Source organism: Maylandia zebra, linkage group LG2 (assembly GCF_041146795.1).
Source record: "Maylandia zebra isolate NMK-2024a linkage group LG2, Mzebra_GT3a, whole genome shotgun sequence".
Classification (NCBI taxonomy): Eukaryota; Metazoa; Chordata; class Actinopteri; order Cichliformes; family Cichlidae; genus Maylandia; species Maylandia zebra.
The window spans coordinates 45,016,068-45,039,326 of record NC_135168.1 but is presented as its reverse complement, the minus strand read 5'-3'; the positions used below and the strand labels follow the sequence as shown (position 1 = coordinate 45,039,326).

Here is a 23,259-nt window from a genome sequence, read left to right as displayed (position 1 = left end):
CTCCCAGCCACATACTACTTGAATTATATGCATTTTAAACATTTAAAGTTGTAGTATTATTAAATATTTGTTATTTCCAATGCCCACCTAAAGGTGCAGATGACTGTAAAGAATAAAACCGTCAACTGTTCAGTTAATGTAAAATGAAAATAATGTATTAAGACCCAACCAACAAAATGACAGTAGATTAACCATCAGCATGTATCCTTAAAATGTCATAAATCCTCACTTAACACTAAACATCAAATTGAACAAATTGAAATCACCCCAATCTAAAACCCTTTCCACCAACATCGTGGTGAAATTTTCATTTCTTAATGTTACAGGAGCTACAGGTGAATTATGAATTGACTTTATGAAAATCGAAACTTAGTGTCAAACGTAGTGTCAGAAAAAAAAAACCGTAGTCTGGAATCTAAAGCTGAAAACAACTTGCCACGGTTTTGTTGTTTTCAAGCCTGACTTACAGCGTCCGTTGCTTTACTGAGAATATTTAACAGACTAACCAATGCTGCCATCTAGAGTTCTCAAGAAAATATTTTTTTAAGTAATTAATATTTTATTTATATCCACTGCTTTATAAATGAGACCAGTAACACACGTCAAGTTTATAACTAGCGTTGAATAAATATGAGTTTGCGCATAACTAAGTGTAAAATCTGGGGAAGTAGAAGTGCAATAAAATCAACTGAAAGGCATTTAGAATTAAGCTCGACAGAGTATAACCCCTTTTTTTCATAATTCTGAAAATAACTCGCTTAAAAATACCACATTTGAAAAAAGTTTGTTCAAACAAGATAAAATCAGTGAAGCACATAAGCGAAGATGAGATCCCCAGACCTTTTTATGTGTGTGTTGTTGTTGTTTTTGGAGCGATCTCCACTTCAGCACCATGGACAGCAACTTAAATGCAGTAGGATACAAATAAATGGACCAAATAGACCAGACGACAAAACACAATAATCGACTTTACTAGAAACTCTTTTACAAAAAAAGAGAGAAATAAATACGAGTTTAGTCCCAATAATTAAAGATAATTGCTTTTTCTTTTCCTTTTTTCAAAGCAGCATAAATTCTAAAACAAAATAAACAGCCTACCTGAAACTGATTTTCTCAAGGGAAAAGTCATATTTTCTCAACAGCGTAGCCAAAGCAGTGACTTGGATACTTGCAGTCCTTGGGTGGTGAAGTGAAGGCGAGTAGACGATATATTCAGCAAAGTTCAAACCATTGTCAGACAACTGTCAGAGGCGTAGTGAAAGAAAAAGCATCGAGGCGTGGCCACCAACAGGAAGATCGTTATAGGACATTAGCGACAGGCCATTATGACTTCTAAAAAGCTCATTAAAGATTAATTTAGAGGTCTTTTTTGTGCGCCAAAAACGTACGTGTATTCAATGTATTGCTCCGCTCGGAGGGGAAGTCGGACGAGCGGGGAGCAGATTGAAGACAAATGAACAAAAAAAACGCAGGCGAAGCTTGTACTTCCTTCTTGGGGCAGTGCAGACTGTTCTCATATTACAAAGAAATGTGTAAAATGATCCGATAATGCATTGACTAAACCTGTTATACAGGCCTGTCTACTTTCGACGGAAAAATATCGATAAGCATTCAGCAGAGACAACAGTACACATTAGACAAAGTGTATTTTGTCCGTATTTGCACTCAGTTCCTTGAAACTGTTCCTTTCTCAAAATGCCCAGTAACACTGAGGCTGACCAAATATAAGATGGGATTGTTATTCATTATTGCAGTATACATTTCTCTCAGTGCAAACCACGAAGCATGCTCTATTGGTTTAATTATACCATTTAATTTGAGTCAAAGTACAGCAAAATACAGTGAAAAGGGACTTGATCGCGAACGGGCCTAAAACCGAGAGCAGAGTGACGAGAACTACAACCTGAGTGATGAGGGCAGTGTACCCTGACTGACCATGTGCGCTTTCTTAACACTAGATGGAGCAAGTGGCCAGGCTATGGGGCAATCAATGCACCCGAAAGGGAAAAACCTACATTTGTCTTTGTAAGTGATTTTAAATTTAGTATACAGTAATAGAGAAACACTTAAGCTCTAATCTAAACTTAAATCCATAATGTAATAAGATGGAGTATGTCTATACTATTATACCAGACATGCCCCCATATTTTAAGGGCCAGTAATTGTCTCCTTTTTCTCCTTAAGGCATAGTTACATTTAAAATCAACACACTACAACTGACTTGTACTGTTGTTGTTGTTGTTACAAACAATATGGAATATTGTAAGATTACACCTTTAGCTACTACAGATTATTTAGTTAAATGAAATACCTAACACCAACATGGCGAAACAAACAAATCATCAAGGTCAAGAGTGCAAAAAAATGAAAAAAATCATAGTAAGTCTTCCCTAATGAAATTCATATATAAATAGATTTCAGGGGTTTTGTGGGCCCTGAATCAGAAAATATATATTTACTGGGAGGTGGAGTGAAACAATTATAACCGTGTTACATTACAGTGGTCTGCTAGAAAAGCTTGGATACCATAATTCACATGGATATTAGTGAGTTTGACACGTACCACCCACTAGAACATTCGTGCACACTAAGCACACCCACCATGATAAAAGCACTCCCAGACAGGAACAGCCTCTCCCAACTGGAAAATGTGCCATCACACTACAAAAATAGCTCTGAAGCGACTTGAGGAATTGATCCAGCCTCCAAACCCCCCAGATCCCAACTTAGTCTGGACGTTTCTGAACAAGATGGATTCACAGGGGCACCACCTTGCAACCTAGAGAGCCCAAAGAATCTGATGTGTCCTAGGCCCAAAAACCACTGTAAACCCACAACCCTGTGTCCACGTCCGATTGATTGAGAATTGTTTGAGAAAAAGAAGGAAAACTTGCACAATACATATTAGGTAATCATTTTGATTGCTTTGATAGATAACTGTAAATTGTTCGCACTCAGTTACAATATACTGATTTACAAGAGAGGGGCTCAAATGGGGTGAGAGTTGAAAATATTTAATTTTTCCATTCACCATCTTCAATGTGCTTCATAGATAGCTCAATATAATGGTCTAGAAACAAAACTAACCTTTAACCTCGCATGTTCTAACAGTATAGGACTGCTAACAAAATATAATTATAATATTAACATATTATATCAGTAACAAATACCCTTTAGAGGGTCATTATCTGTATAGCAGTTTGCACCATAATGTATGCTAGCTGTAGGGGACATTTTCACTGTGATTAATATCGCAATGCAAAACCAAATATTGGCTGTTGTAATCAATTCTGCATACTTTTCATATTTCCTTTCATTTCCTTCCTCCTCACTTGAAAGGCTAAGCTTTTTAAACAACAGAATTACAGATACAGACAAGAAATATTTTACGTTGAAAATGTGAATTAACATACTGTAGCTATGCTGTGGTTGTCAAGAAGCATTTTGTGATTTTTATCTTTACTTTACTTACTTTACTTTGTAATACTGTACGCGACAAAGGACTAACTAAATAATGAAGCAACTAGTTAAGCTGATCGGACTTGGCATGGTCTGTGACTCTTGCAAGTTAAATAGGAGTAGTTTATAAGTGAAACGTTACAATATACTGTATGTTTAGGAGATTTGCTGAATATTAATATGCACAGTATTGTACGTGCCATAAAAACAACTCAATCACAGTGGGAAAGGGGAATATTAAAACTCTGTCCAATCTTATTTATACAATGCAGCATACATTACCCACATCTGGTACTATCCAAAGCCTCTAATTCTGCCCATGGGTAAACACAGAACAGCAGCTTTCACCAATAATCTCACGTTTTGCGTCAGTTGTCCTACTATTGATAAAGCCAGACCATCACTCAAGCAAACAGTGTTGCAAATCTGGAGATGACTGGATTTATCACTGACAGTTAGCAAGACAGAGTGAGGTGATGAGAGTCGAGCTGCTGTGTACAAGCACACGAGATACAAAGAAGGTCGCTCTTGCTGTAGTGCTTATCTTTGTAGCAGCCCTTCTATGAAGGAAAGGTGGGATTGGGTGTGGGGATGTGCAGTGGCACAATAAACAATGCTAACAATAAAATAAAGTTATATTTTATAATGCTTCTTTAAATCTTGAATCCATCATTTTTGTTTGAGAAGATATTTCAGAATAAAACATACCTCTACTCCACTTTTGTCTTTGTATACTGTATATATATAAATATTTTTTTTGTAGGACAAAAGTGCAATATAGCTGTACTGTGCTCATTTGAAGTCTTGCTCTCATGAATTATGCTGTCATAAAATCAACAGATTGGCGATAACACAGCAATCTCTGGCTTTTGTCCAAATGCAAAATCTGTTCCTTTCTCAACAACAGAAAGAAACAGAGTGACCTCTGTAAACAACACCTATAGACACAGTAAATAAGACAAGTCAGTAAAACACAAGGGCACACACAAACACAGAAGCTGTCTGTCTGTGTATGTGTTTGGATGCTTGTGTAGCAGTATGCCCTGGGTACATTAATTATTGTAGTGCCCCAGAATGCCAGTCTACTGTAACCTCCCTGGGGCACCTTGCCTCTGCTTTGCCCACACACATGCATTCATACACAAAGGAAGACTGAGAAAATAGCTTAAAATAGCTAAAAACATACAACTTTGATAGTATCTGTCACAACTGTAGTAATGCAGAGTCTATAGGGTAGTCTGCCTGCACCAGAATCTTAGAACAGAAAACATACAGCATACTTTTTCCCCATTTCCTTTAATTTTCTGTAATATACGTAAATGTTTACATTAATATCTAGATTATCTTTACTTATAATGCAGACACATTTAAACTATAAAAGATGTTTAAAAGCCAGGACTTGGGGGGGGGGGGGGGGGGGGGCAAGAATGTTTGTCCTGTGTATACATGTAACTGTCCAGCAACCACAAAAGAAACCCAAAGGGTCACCCTAGTGCTCCATCATCTCTGGCAAAAAAGGGTTAAACATCAGAGGAAAACTAGAAGATAGCGTGTGTATTCCCAAGGTTGAGTGCTGTGTTAACCTTTATATTATTAAATATCACCCAACAATTAAAGCTATCTCATCTTTTTAATAACCCAAGGCTGTCATGATAACACCTAGCTCTTAATCATTTTTTCAAATTGTGAAAGAAAATTGGCCTCCAAGGGCAAACACTGAAAAAACTACAGCGGTTAACCTTGCCAGTGGTGTTTAATAGTGGGCAAAGTTGCATGATACGATGTGCTACTGACTGTATAAAGATATTTAATGTCAAAGTAAATTGTTATCTTCACGCACCATTTCAAATGGCAATAAGAGGATATTTAACCTTTTTGTACAGCGCGAGGGGATTAAGTGAAACATTATAAGGGAGACAGGAACAGTCTCATAAGCTCAGAGGGTTGCTGCTCTAATCATTTAGCTCTTTGGCAACATTCTCCTGGCTTTCTGCTCTTTGCGTGCGTGTGGGTAACAGTCACTCCACTCCAACAGCAGCTTGCAGCATGCTAGGCCACCAGTGCCATAGTGATACCACGCATTGCCATGGAGACCGCACATACGTAATAGGGTGTGTGTGTGTGTGTGTGTGTGTGTGAAAGAGAGACAGTGAGAGAGAGAATGGGGGTTGGGTTTTACAGAAAACTATCATTCACTCAATGTTTCAGTAGAGCATGGTTCTACAAGTCAGTCATGGGTGACTGGCAGACCCATAGCAATAATCGTGTGATCTCTCCAACTCTTTCTGAACCAGAGGGCTGTGCTCACTGTATGAAACCAAGGAGTCGGTAGACTGAAACTAGAGGACAATCTATTATTCCTTCGCGTGGATGATTCAGGATCATGTCTAAAGCCCCACCATGGGAACCAATATCTATTTTTTCACAAGCTTATATGCTAAAACATTTCCACAGTGGCTGTAATGCCTAAACAGCTGATGCAATTTGAAAAAGTTTGCACCTCCGTTAGAATTATTAAAATGGTGTCGTAGTCCAAATATTTATAGACCCAAGCGCCTTTTTCACTGTCTTTAAGTAATTTACATTAATTGACAAGGTATGTTTGCTTTTAGTTGGAGTGAAAATACGATAAAATATATATTTTTAAACATCTAAAAGGCATTAAGAAGATCATCTCTGAGCTTTTTCCAAGTCTGCTTCTCATTAAATCACCAGTTCCATCTCCACCTCTCTTTTAAATGCTAAAGCTAATTAGGAACAGACGGAATGCCTGGCATTTGTCAGCTAACCTCTCCCCTTTTGTACAACAACCATCTTCAAAGTCTTTATCTGCTGATTAGCGCTGCCATATTTCTTCTCACACAGATGACTACTAAGCTTTTTTGTACCCAAGTGACAGGAAAATAATTCTAATTCGTATATCAATGGAAGCTAAATATGGCAGTGAGACATAGGACCTGAGCACTCTGCCAGACACTTTGTGCCTGTTTGTTTGATAGCAATACAGATAGATGTGGAGATTCACTCCTGGGTAATTGCCATCATTTAGATGTTTATTTGCATTCTGAAAATTTGCAGCTAAACGTGAGGAATAAAATTAGACAAAGATTGTAATTGTGATTTTCAAATAATATGACATTGATATTTGTGATGTTATTTCATTAAGTATTTAAATTATATTAACTATTGAATATAAGAAATGCTGCCATTATGATGGTACAAACAGCACAGAGATTAGGCCATCTTTCTGCTTTTTAAGTGTTAGTGTTTAACTCATTTAGTTGTCTGATTTGTAGAGAAGAAATATTCTATGTTTAGAGTCAATTACAGCCTTTCATTCAAATATATGTTTGTTTAGACATAACATGTCCTTTACAGATGTTTGATATACTTCACAAAAGAAAAAACACAAAATAATACAAAGAATACACTGTTGGATCTGTTTAAACATCTCTGACTGTAGCTGTCACTTGTTAATTTACATTTAGACAAATTAACAAGTGACAGCTTTCGCTGGGAGCATACTCAGGGCTTTCATGTTCTCTGACCTTTGCTCCTATTGTGCCTCAAAATGTGAGCACATGCCTCTGTTCCAGTCTGAGCGTATGTGTGTACAATATGTGTGTAAAGGTTCCTAGGCTGTAATGATGTGGCAAAATCTCTGTCATGGTGTAAGAAATAGCAGCATCCTGCTCTGGATGACTAATGGGGCAAATGTTCCCTCATTATTTCAGCACATATGTAAATATGAAACGATTAGCTAAAGAGACTACCAGTTTTCTTGTCCTCTTACCCTTACTTCTTTTCGGACTTCAAAGATGAGGATGATTGCTGATGATTTGCTAAAAAATCTCCAAGTCACAGACCCTGAAGACCTTAGAGTTAAATCATGCCAATAAAAAAACTCATTAACCAGCTCTGGCATGCCTTATTTGACCCTCAAGGTGCTCTAAGCAGGTTTGCAGAAAAGTAGGATGTATGAAAAATGTAAATTGAAATGTAGCATCTATGTTTTACGCTGGCACATATTTGTGCAGTGTATGTAGATGAGTCATGCATTGCATGACCCTGCAGTTTTCAGGTCCCACGTGAATTATGGCTGAATCATAACTAACTCTGCCGGAGGCAAAGGAGAGGTTCTTAAAAGCTTCAGTGACAGATTGCTGTGCACGGAGTCCTAAGCAATGTGACTGTGAATGTTAAAACTGCAGAAACTGTTCTTACAAAAATAAAGCTATAATACAATAATCATTTAATAAACTGCACTCAGGTCAGGTTATATGAAATAAAGTTTAGCTCCAGAGGAATGTGGAGGACCAAGTTCATAGCAAATCACAGGCTTAGATTAATATAAAATACCATATATTATTTTTAAGTCTTTTTTTTCTTTCATTAATACTTAACTCCACATTGCTTTTCAGTTGGCCATTTAAGGCAGGGTACTAGGAAGAAAAGATTATACACCATGATTTAGATGTGCATCAACTTGAATATACTTCTAGCTGGCCAAAACTAATAGGAGTCTCTAAATGCCTGTTATCAGAACAAAGTCCAGCATCTGTCCTTGCCAGCATCACAACAGGAGTTAGCTGGAGGAGGGAATCAAGTGCAGGAGATGCTCCCTTGCCAAAACGGATGGTTGAACAGTCACATGGGTGAATCATAGCTAGATAAGTCAGTCGAAGCCCTTGGGCAATATCCATCATGATGAGACAGCTACGAGAAGATGGAAAGAAAATAAATGACTAAAACACTTTGATTTTCTTTCAGCTAATCTCCCCTTCAGTACGCTGAAAATGGGCTCCTGTCAAAGTGAAGAGGGACATCTGGTATCAAACATGGGATATGCAATATTAGTGGCTTCACTCGTCTTCTAAAGTGATGGGTAAGCCACCGTACTGTACATACATGATATTTCCCAAATAAGCAAAATTGCACATTACATAAAGTGACTTATAGAGCATGAGATTTACAGCTTTCATACTACATGTTGGATGAACATAAATATATCATTAACTGCTATTTCTATGGAACAGTGACCATGGTGCTCATTGAGATATGAAACCAACCAAGACGTTTTTTAGCCGATCAATAGAGAGTAGCGCGTGTCTGAAAGAGGATATAGAGAACTCGAGGATGTATGTTGCAGAGTTTCTGAAAGTTTGTATAAAAAGCTTCATGCTAATTATACCCCATCAAGTAGGAGCAGTCTTAGTCCCAGAATACTGTAAGTGAAGTGATGTTGTCCTACATAGTTTTTTCTCCAGTACGACACATCAAGGATGAGTATGGAGTATGATTAAAAGCATCATCTCAGACACCGGCTGGCTTAAACTGTCTGCTTACTGATGGAGACACAAAGAAAAGCTCAGAGTCTGGCAGAGCTCAAGGTCATGCTTCCTTCTTTTAAGAGTTGCTAACTTTAGACACATTTATTTTCTTGAAGGATGGGCTCTGTCTAAAAACAGATGATGAAAGCAAAAACATTTCTATTGATTAAGCTAAAACTACACTTACACCTAATATCGTGTCGCGATTTGTAAATTAAAAGATTAACTCTTACTTGAGATAAAAATGTTTTCTTGTCTTGTGTTTTTTAATAAGGAAGAACACTGATAATTGTCTGTATCTTTGTCATTTTGTGGCAACTTGTCTCTGTTTTTATAAGTTTGAGTTTTATTTTGTAACTGTGTTTTGTGTTTATACGTCCCTCTTTTCTTTTGCTTCCTTCACAGCTCTGTGTATACCATTTTCAATGTACACTCCCACCTTCTTTGCACTTTTTTTCCAGAAGTTATTAAGGAACTCTTTTATTTCACTATCTGTCAATTTGCCTGCAAGGAGATTTTTTAGCATTAATCAGGTCTCTGTCCTTAGAAAACCCCACTAACTGGCATCAAGAATAACTGAACATTATGCAATGAGGTCAAATGTGCAGTGCAGCGAACTGGATGTGAACAATATGAAGCTCAATTTAGTCTGGCCACGCACTCTGGGTTTCTAATGCACCTGATACATGTCCTCATGAAAGGTCTTGGTTTTTCATTTCCCTGGGGGGAAGCTGCGGTGCAGTGGCGTGTCATGAAACCTCATTAAGGTTCATAGACAGGAAAGATCAAAAGAATGGCTCTTGTCGTGCATACAGTAAGTGATGAGTGGTTGTACTGTATATGGCATCCCAATTATTATTAAAATTATGATAGTGTTTACAAAAGATCCGAATGTATGTGAACATGCCAGTGTGATTGCACGGTGTCAGATTAGGATGGATTTTTTCAGTTTACTTAAAAGCGTTAGAAGGAACAGATTGACTAAGCTGAAAATGACATGACAGGGGACATGAGTCAACTGATGGAAGTGGGTGGGTAAATAGGTCATGTTCCCTATCCAACACAGAGTCTCTCAGCTTTCAGTTCCATACCCCCATTCCTGTTAGTGAAGTTAGCACATAGAAAAATCAATGTAAGCATAATGAAAATGAATGGCAGTGGGCTAGTGTTTGACATATACTGGTGGGAGGAACCCTACACAGAAAAGATGGAACAAAACAAAACACTAAAGCAGCAGTGGTGCTCTGTGGTCTGAAGCAGGCATATATCAAAGAACAGAATTAGATTTGGAGAATCATACCAAAGTCTTCAGACAAGATTTTTTACATTACATGCTGAGTGGTCAAGTAAGGAGTTTTTAGCAACCTTTAAACCTGAACAAAAGTGTCAAAATAAAGCAGATTTAAGGGTGATAGCATGTTTTTTAAGTGTGAATTGTTCTAAAGAATCAGAAAAAATGTGTTAAATAATAAAGGACAAACTTATGTGTGCTAAAGCTACACTAATAATTAGCTGTTCACAATTTTTCCCAAAGTATTGTTTTCTAAGAACTATAAATTAGACTATTTGGTAGCAATGACATGCTGGCCTGACTTCACTCAACATGCTCTTATATTAATAAGAAGTCTCTTAGTACTGCTGAATCATATTTGTAGCACAGACCATGGGGAAAAGGCCACTGGAGAATCTTAGCATGACCTGCGACATGCACCATCATCCTGGGTCAATGTGTGTGTTTGCAACTGAGGAGATAACATCAGGAGATTATAACATATTAACCAACGCTTTGGCAGTCGTAGCAGATTAGGGAAGGGATGTTTTGTTGGACTGGCCTGATGTGGTGATGGTTTATGTGTGATGTTCAGTGCTGCTGATGGACTGCCTCACTGTCTATGTGATTGCTACCCATTACATCATTCTGTGGCCTGTGACATCCTACTCACACACATCAATAGGGACAAGCAAAGCGTACACTCATCATACCTACTATTCATCATACACAGAAGAAGCACTCATGTTATTACAATACACGAGCGGTGCCTCTCAGTTGATTTGGCTGCAAACAGTGCCCACTTGTACACAAAAAAACTAGCCGATTGGATATTTATCAATGTACTACCAACCTGCGTTAATGCAAACAGTTACAGCTTTTGCTACTCCTGTTCAGATACAGAAAAAACAGGCGGTGAGAGAGTGGTGAGGTCATGTCCCACTTCCTGCATTAACAAAAAGTAATGTAAGCTATTATTAGTGGAGGAGCACTGAATCTTTATTAACCTCATTCACATACGATGAATGACTAAGCCCTCTGCAAATAGTAAACAAAAGTGGATGGATTCTAGTTGAATAATGGAAGGTAAAACGGTACTAAGTTTTAACATTTCCTTCTTTCCTTTTTTGTAATTCTAAAAACTGGTACTGTTTGTACTGTAGATGCTGGATGGGAGGGCTCAACTTGTGTGCAACACAGCTTGCAAAACAATTGTAGAAATCCTGGGAGGCAGATGCTGTGCTGTATGTGGTTCTGGGAGCGGGGGGAGGTATGGCAAAATGCAGCTGGCGGGTCAATGAAGCAACAGCAGAATGCACTAAGGCTCGGAGAAGGCTTTGGGGGGATATGGCAGAAGTCTGCACTGGGTTGCCTCAGCAAGACAAAGCTTGGTTGACCAGTCTGTCTTTGATGTCTGCACATATGTATTTGCATGCACATCTGAATCCTGCATTATTTGATCAGCATTTGACAGCTGAGGTTAAGCACATCCAAAGAGATTCAACATCTCTGTGCTGCTGTTTATTCAGTCCAATGCACTGACCTGTCCCTCTTGGTGACTTACATGCCTACTGGAAAATTAGATTTCAGGCTTCAATAATGACTTCACAGCATACTGATGTAAGATACCTGACAGAGGTTATGTGCTTGTATGTAGGAGCAATGGGGGGGGGGGGGGGGGTGACAAGCTTGAATGACATAGGAGCACTACACTCTGCTGAAACATGTTGAAGGCTACTGGTTTGTATAGCAAGGCCTTCAAGTTACCTACATTTCTGAGTTTATTTTATAAAGACACACCACATAATTAAGAAGCACTGAACATCTTAAACCTGAAGTAGCACGCAACCACTAAATCTATAGATATCTACAAGTCTAGGATACCAATGTGAACACCCAGTTTGATGCAGTATCATGATTAAATCGATGATTTGACAATTTAAGCCTTTTTTTTTTAAACTACAGCTGGTTCCTCAAAACTCTGGAGGAGATAGTCATATCTACACTGTGCTGACTTGGAATTAAAATGTCAACTGTGGAATGCTCTAAACACTTTCCAGACATAAACTCCACTGAAAAGAAGGTAAACAAACAACCTGTCTCAGATTTGTGCAGCACCCCAAAATACAACAAAAGAAATTGTGAAATGGGGGTTGCATTAAATGCTTAAGTCTCAGTTCCCTATAATCCCTTTTGATTAAATGTTCTTAAACGTCAGCTTACAGCACCAACTTTTCTGCAACATTTGGCAATATCACTACACATAGTACACCCTCTGTATGTGAAGGACAGCAAAACTTTTCTAGTCCTTAATCTGGTTTTGTCTGCCTCAACGGAATTGCCAAGTCATCTTAGGGGGATGGCAGGCGACATGATGGGAACAATTGGGTGTCTGTATGAATCTTACCCAATATTAGCCTTGGATGGCAAGCTGGCACATTACTTGGTACCCCTGAGAGTAAACACTCAAGGGTTTTACATAACCCCGCCAGCTCCCAAGATGACCCTCCAACCGTCTCTACTTGTCTATTGTTCTTTCAGTCTCAGCTGTTGCAATGTTTCAGCACTTGTAGTGTAGTGCTTCTGCAGATTAGATTAGATCAGAAGGTCTTAGGAGCTTTTAGTGTCTTTAATGGTAATCACACTTTTTTTGACAGTCATCAGTTTGCCACAACTGATGATTTCTGATAAATATATTTTAAAATGATTTCACTCTGTAAATACCGATCAGATCCTTCAGAAAGAAAAAGCATCCAACCTCAGTTTATTTAGTTATTATTCAGTATTCAGCTGAGTGTCTGAACTCAGCAGTAAAACCTGTCTAATACTAGACCTTTAAAACATATATGTTTATATGCATATTTTTAAGCATATAAACATAATATTAAATAACATGCTGAAAAAAAGCACATTTGGTTATCAGACACTTGAAATCAAAGGTTAAAAGGGGTTGGAACAATCTGGACAATCTGGCACATTCAGTTAATGAGCAATTAAATCTGGAGGCAGGTTAATGCATGTTACTGTCACATGAATACTGCAGCCTGGCATTCTTTCCCGTGATGGCATGGGGATATGCTCTATTACCAAGAAAATAATGACATCCCACAGCATGGGGTCACCCTCAACACATCCGCTTTCTCTCCTTATCCCTCTCAAGCGATCATGGTGCAGATGTGATTTAAGTTGCGATTGTAGTACTAATGTACTCATGTTATGAGTGTAATTTGTTTTTGTTTTGCAGTTACAACAGTAACTGACTATATATAAAACTACAGCTAACGTTTATAATTTACTGTATATAATTTCTACATACCAATAATAGAATGTAGAAAAACTTGCTGAAGCCAGAGTCAATGAGGGCTAAATAACACCACAGAAAATTATTGAACTTGTTACTGTGGGTGCAAAAAGAAAAAAGAAAAAAGCTACAACTGTAGGTAAAAGGAGAAGGTTTAAACACTAATTTTTTGTTTTTTGTCTCACATCTAGGAGGATACGGGTAATTTAACTTTTGTTTTAGCTCTAAGAGTACACACAAAGAAAAAATGGACACAATAAGGACGGTTGGGCAGTCTCTACCAGTGAATCCCTGTGCTATGACTTGGCAAGGGGAACAAGCTGTTGAATAACTAGCAGTGCCATGCTGCAGTGCTGGCAGAGGACCAAATACAGTATAGTGTGCAGTGTATTGATTTTGACTGGTATTGTTTGAGGTTATTATGTAGTGGCAGAAAAATTGTAAAATAAAAGCAAAAAAAAGAACAAAAAAACACGATTTCCATCCAGGCTCCATTTAGAATATATGTATTGTCCATTTGAGTATTTTGCTTCAGATTCCAATGTGGGATTTAAATTTAGTCTCAGCTGCTATCAATAACAACAACGCTTTCAAAGATGCAAGGCTCTCAAACTGTTATAGCTTATTTTCTCATAATTATCTAAAAAAAAAAAAAAAAAGGAAAAGGAAAACAATTTAAGGCGCATTAAGAAAATCGACCCCTGCACTGTTTGTTTTGGCAAGAGCAACTTATTTTTTAATTCACAAATCACCAACTGCCAGTTTTTAAATATATATTATTAGCATAGCAAGGCACTGTAAACTGAAGAAGCGATGATCTGTATAAAGTGCAATGTTTACCAATACAAGAAGGAAGAGAATGAACTTGTGTCGTATAGAGGCACAGTTTTTCAGTTGTAGTTGTAGATAAGGTCACAACAGCATCACAGAAGCAGCCTGTTATACTACTTAAAAACAGAATGTTTTTGAACTGTTAATATATTACATCCACTGAACATCTTCTCCTTCTCTCCAATAAGTGACACTAATTTGTGTATATCTGTAATCTCCATCCTGGCAGCTGTCAGAAGCTAATTTGCTCGCTTCTCATTAATGTGGTGCTGACTCAGCAGCGTGCCTCATTGCCCCCATTAAATAGCTTAATGCTTGTTTACTCTGAGAAAGATGTACACACTGCTTGTGTCACAGTTACTTTAACGTGACTCCTCTAGTGTGTGGTTTAGACTCAGATTGTAGTCAAACATGAACTTTAGTGAATAAAACAAAGTCCATTAATGACATAAGCTGGGATATTAGTGTCAAGCTGGGTGAAGAAGTCAGGCAGTGATGGGAACTACTGACTTCATTAGACCGACTAATGTGTGCCGGGCAATAAACAGACGTGAGAAATTAAAACAGACCGTTTCTGCTGTCCTTGGACTGCATGAAATAAACAACTAGTATTTGTCAATTAATTACGATTTAGCATCTTTTATTTGCCAAACCTCACTTTAATTTACACAATATGAAAAAAAATATCATATACTGACTAAAATAAAGCCTTTTCTCACAAAAGTATGTTGCTCTTATCCACTTTTTCTTCTAGTCTCTGTTAGAATTCTCTGCAATCAACAGGGAGCAGCTTTGCTGAAATGCTACTATATAATGTACAGTGTTCCATTTGATGTGTGCCCTATAGTTATCACATACTCTGTTTGATTTAAATCTAGCCTTAGACGTTTCTAATTTATTTAATAGAGTTTCTGTTTGTAAGGGAGGTTGTGGGTGACATGCATCTCCTCCCGTTGCATGCACAGCACAAATTTTGATTAACTATATGACATGATGTATATTTAAACTGTGTACTGAACTGTATATCCACTCATGTCAAAGCAATTTACTGTATCTCTAAACAGAATGGCCCCGGTTATTTGCTGTCTTATTTCACTCTGTGTGGATATTGCCATGAGGAGAGAAACTGAGGCGTGCAGGGGAGAGAGAAATGTTAATTAAATAGACAATGATGGAATGTAATAAGCCTGGCAACTTGACTTTTCTGCATTGGTCTCCTGAGTAATTTCTTGTTAATGTTGCAATGAACTCCCGCTCCTGCTGATTGTTTATGCTTTCAGCTTAAGCTTCAAAGGTGCCAGAAATTAATGCTACATTAATATTTCTGCCAAAATCAGAGAAACATTTCCATGAACATACGTACTATTTTTACGTATATGACTTTGAAACCCATTTGGAGAGTAAAAACATAAATGTGACCATTTTATTTCTAGGTTTGTATGTCTGTAAGATTTAAGTCTAAGGCCATGGTTCTCAGCCCAAAAAAAGTGTGGAGCACCAGCTATGGGTTAGGAGTGAGTTGCTGCCCCAAATGGTGGAATTTAAGTATCTCTGGGTCTTGTTCATGTTTGAGGGTCGCATGTAGATTGGTGTGGCGTCACTGTACCAGTCTGCTGTGGTGAAGATAGAGCTGAGTGTGAAACATAGGCTGTTAATTTACTAGTCAATCTATACCAGCATATGTGGTTGAAACCCCAATGACACCTCTCTGGACTCATAGAAAGACGAATGTAACTATTTTATCCACGTAGAATAAAAGTTTTATCAGACTTACAAAGTGAGAAATATTCATCAGATAATTGCAAAGAGAAAGGTAATTGCATTTGTCCTGGAAAAAGTAGAAATTTATTCTAAGGCACAAATTTTCTCTTACTAGAAAGTTTAATTATAATATTTAGGTGATGCTGAAGTCCTCAAACTGACCTTGAAAGCACACTTTGGTTTTGACTTCTCCTCGTATACCACAGGTGATGTGGAGGTTTTGTCTAAGTGGCCAGAATGGGAAGTACTACTGTACTTAGTAGAATTTTTAAGTATCGGTACTTTACTTGAGTATATATTTTTCTGGCAACTTTTTACTTTTACTTCCTACATTTTAAAACAAATATCTGTACTTTCTACTCCTTACATTTTCAGAACAGGCCCGTTACTTTTGGTTGAACAGTATCATTTATAGCGTTAAAGTGGGCAGGAAGGAGTAGAGGTGCCCGTAAGTTGTGTTTGCGGTACTTCAGCATCTAGCTAGCTCTACAGAAGGAGAGGAAATATCAAGTGAGCAACATTTTTTTAAAGTGTCAGGTAATTTTATATTCAACAGTTCTATCAGCTCAACAAACATCAGCAAACACATAAGCTGTTTGTGCAGTTTGTCACACAGTGTGTTGCTAGCTAAAAGTCCAGCTACTGTATTTTCTAGGGAGAGAAAAGAAAGAGAACTTCACTCAGAGATGGAGAAAGACGCTGGGAGACAGACGGGACAGGAGAGGAAGAAGAGAGGTTTTATTTAAAGATAAGGATCACTCAGGGACACTTGATAAACTGCAAATTCAAAGCTTGCATGTAATGTCATCATTTTGCTCAGATGTATCTATCTATGTATGATGTGGTCTAATATATTATATATTTTCATTTTGTGAGACATCCTGCAAATTAAACTAAGTATACTAAATGTTTTTTAAATGTTGCATGAAAATTCTGGTTAGATTTGTGCAGAATAAACAGGTTTGCTTGCTTTAAAGCACTGTGTGTGACTGGTGCACAGTGGCTGTGGTTCTCAGAGTCACATTTAGGTTATATCAAGTGTAGTGGAGATGAATTTGCATTTAAGATGAGAGTGCTTAGATTAATTCGCTGAATTTCAACTTTATACCAGCTGTTTATGGTCTAGTATAAAGATAGTATAAAGACCATACTGTCAGTGTAGAGGATGGAAATCAGCCATGATGGCACTGAAACATCTGCGTACATCTTGTTAAATTCAGTTGTGTAAATCCACAAAGAGCAGCCGTTCAGCTGATCCTGTGCACTAAGAAAACCTAGTGAGGCTCACATTAGAAATGACTGTGAATTGTAATTCTTTTCCCTATGCTGAGCCACTACACAGATCCTAGCATTCCCCCAATCTGCTGAAACCCTGGCTGTTCTCATTTTACTGTTTAGGTGTGGAGGCAAAAGAAAAAAGTTTGTTTTTTTTTAATTACCTTTTACTGCATGTGACCTACATAACAGATTAGAATCCGAATTTAGATTAGAATAATATTTGTATTCTCATACACTAATAATATTTTATTATTACATTAATATAGCACATGGTCTCACTGTCGTTACCCACGTGAGCATTCAAGTCTCCCAGCCGGAAAAGAGTGGAGTGCCCACTCCGGGTCGGGGATGAGTTCCTGCCCCAAGTGGAGGAGTTCAAGTATCTCGGGGTCTTGTTCGCGAGTGATGGGAGAAGGGAGCCGGAGATCGACAGACGGATTGGTGCTGCGGCTGCAGTGATGCGGACGCTGCACCGGTCCGTCGTGGTGAAGAGGGAGCTGGGTGTAAAAGCGAAGCTCTCAATTTACCGGTCGATCTACGTCCCTACCCTCACCTATGGCCACGAGCTGTGGGTAGTGACCGAAAGAACGAGATCGCGGATACAAGCGGCAGAAATGAGCTTCCTCCGAAGGGTGGCTGGCCTCTCCCTTAGAGATAGGGTGAGAAGTTCAGCCATCCAGGAGGGGCTCAGAGTAGAGCTGCTGCTGCTCCACATCGAAAGGAGCCAGCTGAGGTGGTTCGGGCATTTGACAAGGATGTGTCCTGGGCGAAGTGTTCGGGGCATGTCCCACCGGGAGGAGGCCCCGGGGCAGACCCAAGACACGCTGGAGAGATTATATCTTTCGGCTGGCCTGGGAACGCCTTGGTGTTCCCCCGGATAAGCTGGAGGAGGTGGCTGGGGAGAGGGAGGTCTGGGCTTCTATGCTTAGGCTGCTGCCCCCGCGACCCGGCCTCGGTTAAGTGGAAGAAGATGGATGGATGGATGGATGGATGGATGGATGGATATAGCACAAGGTTCAAAAACGGTTACTAGGGGCTACTTTTTTCTTTCTTACTTTGAGTACATTTCAGAGCTGGTACTTTTTTACTTTAACTTGAGTAAAGAAGTTTCCTCTATTACTGGAGTATATTTTAACAATAATATCTGTACTTGTAGTTAAGAAAAGAAAGTCTGTACTTTTGCCACCTCTGTAAGTGGCAATACCTATCATTCTGAATCAGAATCAGAGAAACATTATTAATCCCTCTGGTACACAACTGTGATGATATCACTGTTTGTATGCAACACAAGGCATGAAGTGGGTGGCTTGACTGCGGGCCCATTATACCCACCGTTATGGTGGCATATGCCAAAAGTAACATCACATATGCTGGTGCAAGCTCTGCTTAGGCGTATTTCGGCTGGTCATGAACTTCTCGATTTTTGTAACGTTGTACACATGACACAGCTAGCTTGGTGACCACAATCATGTAAGTTTTTAAAAATAAAATTCTAATAATGTCAATGCAGAATCTCATAAATGTTCAGATTATACAGAGGGAAATCCTACTGCAAGTAGAAAAGATAAGATGAAGAAGAGATGTGTTCATGATGTGTTCGTTTCCTTCGTTTCACGTCTTTTATTGGTATACCACTGCTGATGTAGAGGTTTGGTTTTATTGCCTATCATTTAGGAGAAAACTGTAACAACTCTGGTGTACCCTCGATACCATTATAATTTATGACGGGGCTGTGATGATGTCATATTTAGTTCATGACACAAGCAGACCCTATTTGGGCCCATTACAGAGAGGGCAAGGAGCTTGGTCATTCGGGTGAGGTTTAGAGTAGAGCCACTGCTCCTCCACATCAAAACGAGCAAATTAAGGTGATTGGAGCATCTTACTAAATGCGTTTCAGGCATGTCCTACCAGTAGGAGGCCTCTGCATAACAACTCTTGAGTGGCTTTAATTTGCACTCTTTTTATTGTCTGATCAAAATGACTAAAAAATTGAAGTTTGTATAGCAGTTGTACTTACATCTGGATAAGGCTAAAAGCACATAAGAGAAACATAAGACTAAAAGTACACAGTAGGACTTTCATAAAATTCAAAATACAAATTTCTCCCCTTACATATGATCAGAGAGGTTAGGTAAATGCAGAAGAGCATGCAGTGCTGATATGACACTGACGCTTTTCTGCTACCCTGCGCTCTCCAGGTACCAAATCGCATTATCATACACATGATTTATTCATGCATAGTCTATTTATGCATCAACTTGGAATTATTGCCTTTATGCGGAAAGACAGACTGCAAAGGACAGAGAGAAAATTAGACAAGCTGCTACTGTGGAATGAGTGCATCTAATGGTTGCATGTTTGGTCTTGTTGATATTGCAGTAATGTGCAGGCCGCAGTGGGATCCCCCAACAGACTGTGCTATTATCAGCAGCAAAAGTAACCCCCTGAAATGTAATTGCAACTTTGTGGTGATTCACCATCATGCATAAGTGGGAAATAAATGGTGCTACTACTTACTCCTCTGGCATTTCTGTTTTCATTTCCTTGGCAGCAGATTAAATATTTGTCAGTACAGTAGAAACACATTAGGTAGTAGCATAAATGTTGCACAGGTCCTGGTCCCCAATGTGTCAGCATTACAAGTTCAGCGACAGCTGTGATTGGTTCAAGATATCAAGCTGTTGTGAAAAGAATGAAAATAAAAGGCCTAACGGGATGGAAATCTGCGACTACAAACAAGCAGTTACTCTTTGTATCCAGCATGGCTACAGCTTTTACAGAATGGCACCAGTGGCAGCCTTGCTTTCTGTGTAAGGTTCTTTGTGGGTGACTCTGTGCCCATTATAATTAAAAAAGAAACAATTTGCACAAACACAAAGAGAAAATCCTAGAAAAATTAGGTTTTCTTACGTAATTCTTTGGCTAAAAGTTGTGTATAGGTATAAGTCTATAAGTTGACAATGACTAAGCTTTTTGAGAGAACAAGGACTGTGGATATTGTCCCTCATCACTTGGTCTAAAAATTGATTTAGAAGGACTCTCCCAATAACCACAATTTAAAAACATTATTCATCTATACCATAACTTATTCAAGTTCCTCGTGTGCATTTGAATGCGAATATGTGTGACACCTAAAATGTCTATGTGTGTGAGAGACAGAAAAAGAGAACAAGAGACAGGGATACATATGATAAAGACAAGTTTGTGAAATGGGTATCTCAAAAGTGACAGCATGTGACATTTCTTTCTGCAACACAGTCACATTTCTACGTCAGTTAGCATTTTAAAACTCCTGCAATTTAAAGTCAGCCAATGTGAAAGAACATCTTGTGTCTGAAATGGACAGGAAAGCATAATTCAGCTGGAAATACTTCTACAGCTTATTAAGTATGTCACACGCAAATACTATATATATATGATTTAAGCACTTTACTTCCCAGATTGCCTTAGAAAGTTGTCTGTCTGTGTATATATCATATAGCCTCAAACTATAAAGACAAAGTCTTGCAGTACTTTGAATTATGGATGGATATTTACACAGATCTGCTCCTCAGGCACCATCTTTTGTTTCTACTGTGGAGACACAGAACAGAGCTAAAGAGAAAAACAGAAGCAGAAAACAATGATTTGAGTATAAAGAGAAAAAGATGGTTACACAGACTGAGTCAAGGAGAGTTTGGATAATACAGAGAACAAACTCTTTGACAGCAGGCGACCCACACAGGCCTGAGAATGTCACACATGTCTCTGGACGTGTAAAGCTAATATACTGGTCCCACTTCAGCCACTTCAGTGTAGTTCTGGGATATGCATCAGAGGAATTGGATTGACTTTCTTAAAGCCTAGGTAATTAATGGATCTTGCTGTTCATACTTCTTCAAAGCAAGTGTCACTGTTCACAGTTCAACAATCTACTCCTGCTGGCACAAAAGAAGTCTTGTTTTTACTACTTATTGTGATAGTTTTTATTTACTGTCACTGATGTAGTTTAACCATAGAGGGAAAAATGTAACAAACTGCAACAGCCTGGACTGCTGTCCACTGTGACTTACAAAGTCTGTTAGACACAGAGCTAAGTATTCTAGAAGCTAGAGTCCATGAAAATCATTAATAAGCAACACAAAGCAGTTGAAATGCTGTTGCCATGGTAACAGTGTGACGGGACTGACTTTCTTGCCCAGATTTCTCAGAACGCATAAACTTACATTAAATGCTGTCTTTTCAACGAATGTAAAAGCTAATTTGTTGCCATTCTACCAAAAAATATAAAACATTTTTGTTTTGTTTCTTAATGTGGGAGTTTGTGCTTTTGCAAAGATTTTCAGGAGACAATTACATATTCTTTATAATCTGTGTATCTCTCTACACGGCCTGTTCCATAGATCAGTTTAATAACACAGTTTCCATTCACATCATGCATCAGCATAAATGACATCCTCATGAACAGCTTACGTAAGAGCTGTAGTCTCCCCTCCTTCCTTTGTAAATTCAGTCACGTCCAACTGGAGCTGCAGACAAACTGAATAATACATCTGTAATTCTCCAGCCAGACCTCTGTTAGTATACCACTACTTTATCTCTCTCACCCTCACTTTCTTTCCTCACAAGGATAAGAACGTGTGTGCAAGTCCTTCAGTGAGTAAAGAGAACGTTATCAACAGGTCAACTAATATGACAGGTCCAGAAACTCTGTGCCAAACATGACATTTAAATACAGCAGAATATAGACCAGCACACTGTAGACAACATGTGTGAGAGAGTTCATCTCTTACCAATCACGATGTCTGTAAAGGAAAGCAATTTCTACAATCGTAATACCATACAGAAGGTTGAATGATAAATGAGGTAGCCAAAGAACCTGAATGCCAGAAAGAGCAAGGTGCAGTGACATGCTAGGAGCAGAAAGTTTTTATTTTGTTTTTTATTTTTCTTATACATGGACTTCTCTTAACAAATTCTGCGTACTTGTACTATATGCAGGTATATTTTCTCCCCATAGCTGCATACAGCAAGTATTGAAGCAGGAAAATGAAACATGGAGGAAATGTAAAACAAAATAATGTTAGGCAGGGAGAGAAGGAAGGAAGCAATGGTAGGCTGCAAAAACCAAGACCACTGAACCACAGGCAGAAGCATAGGAAACACGGGAAGGAAGGAGAGGGAGGAGGGGTTTGCTGACTTGACAGTCTGTGGATGAGTAGATCACTCTTTAGTCATGGATATGAAACATAATCTTCACAGCCTTGTGTTGTTTTGTTTTGCTTTATTGGGCCAGTTTAAGTGGAAGCACATACTGAAATCGCCTAGTCATTGAACTCATTAGGGCAGCAGCTGCCTCCATCTATAACCCCTTTTCTTTTTGCACTTTGTTTTGGTCTGTGCATGCGCCTCAGGGTGGCAATGACCGAGTTAATGGTTTGGGGTAGGGAGGGGTGGACAGGAGCTACAGATGCTATGCTCCTCAGTCCAACATAACGGGTATGCAGGCAGACACACATACGCTCACACAAACACGCACTAAACTGGACGAGGCCCAGGGAGAGACGCCGTCCTACAAGTTCTCTGCTAGCGAATATCCCCTCAGCACTGGGTCGTCTAATATGCCCAACACGCACACTTGCACGCACGCCTTCGTGCACAAACACACACATGCAGAAGCGCACCAGATGCTCTCTAAAAATGGAACAGAAATTTTGAAAAAAAACTTCGTTTGGAGGGACAGAATATGAAGAGGGGGTGAGATGAGAGTGGTCGAAAGAAGCGAGGAGCATCAGCAAATCAAAACAAGGAGGGGTGCAAACAAACCTTCGGGTTCTGCGTTCTCTTTGTGGGCGACTTGCTTCAGTGGGCAGCAGAAGATTTCGTGACACTTAGCACGAAAGGGGGACCCTTTACTCCTTATATCCGCAGAGTGGATGGAATCCTGCCGTAACATAATGTACTCCTGGGTACCTGGGGCAGCGTCATCCTGGACTGCGGTGTGCCATAACAGAATGAACTGGGGTTAGAAACCACATAAAAACAAA

The 23,259-nt window shown here is 38.9% G+C and overlaps 1 protein-coding gene across 4 annotated transcripts in view; it reads right to left on the bottom strand.

The window, feature by feature from the left end:
* The window catches only part of fgf13a (fibroblast growth factor 13a), a 102,259-nt gene that overhangs the window by 26,201 nt on the left and 52,799 nt on the right, over window positions 1–23,259 (bottom strand). For 2 of the 4 annotated variants that reach the window (XM_076875187.1, XM_004545678.5), the window contains exon 3: window positions 23,039–23,206. The exons of 1 other annotated variant lie outside the window; for it this stretch is intronic. In XM_076875187.1, the coding sequence (XP_076731302.1) occupies window positions 23,039–23,206 (168 nt within the window). Of the gene's footprint in view, window positions 1–1,098; window positions 1,255–23,038; window positions 23,207–23,259 lie in introns of those variants that run through there. One more of the 4 variants, XM_004545681.6, reaches the window with a different exon arrangement.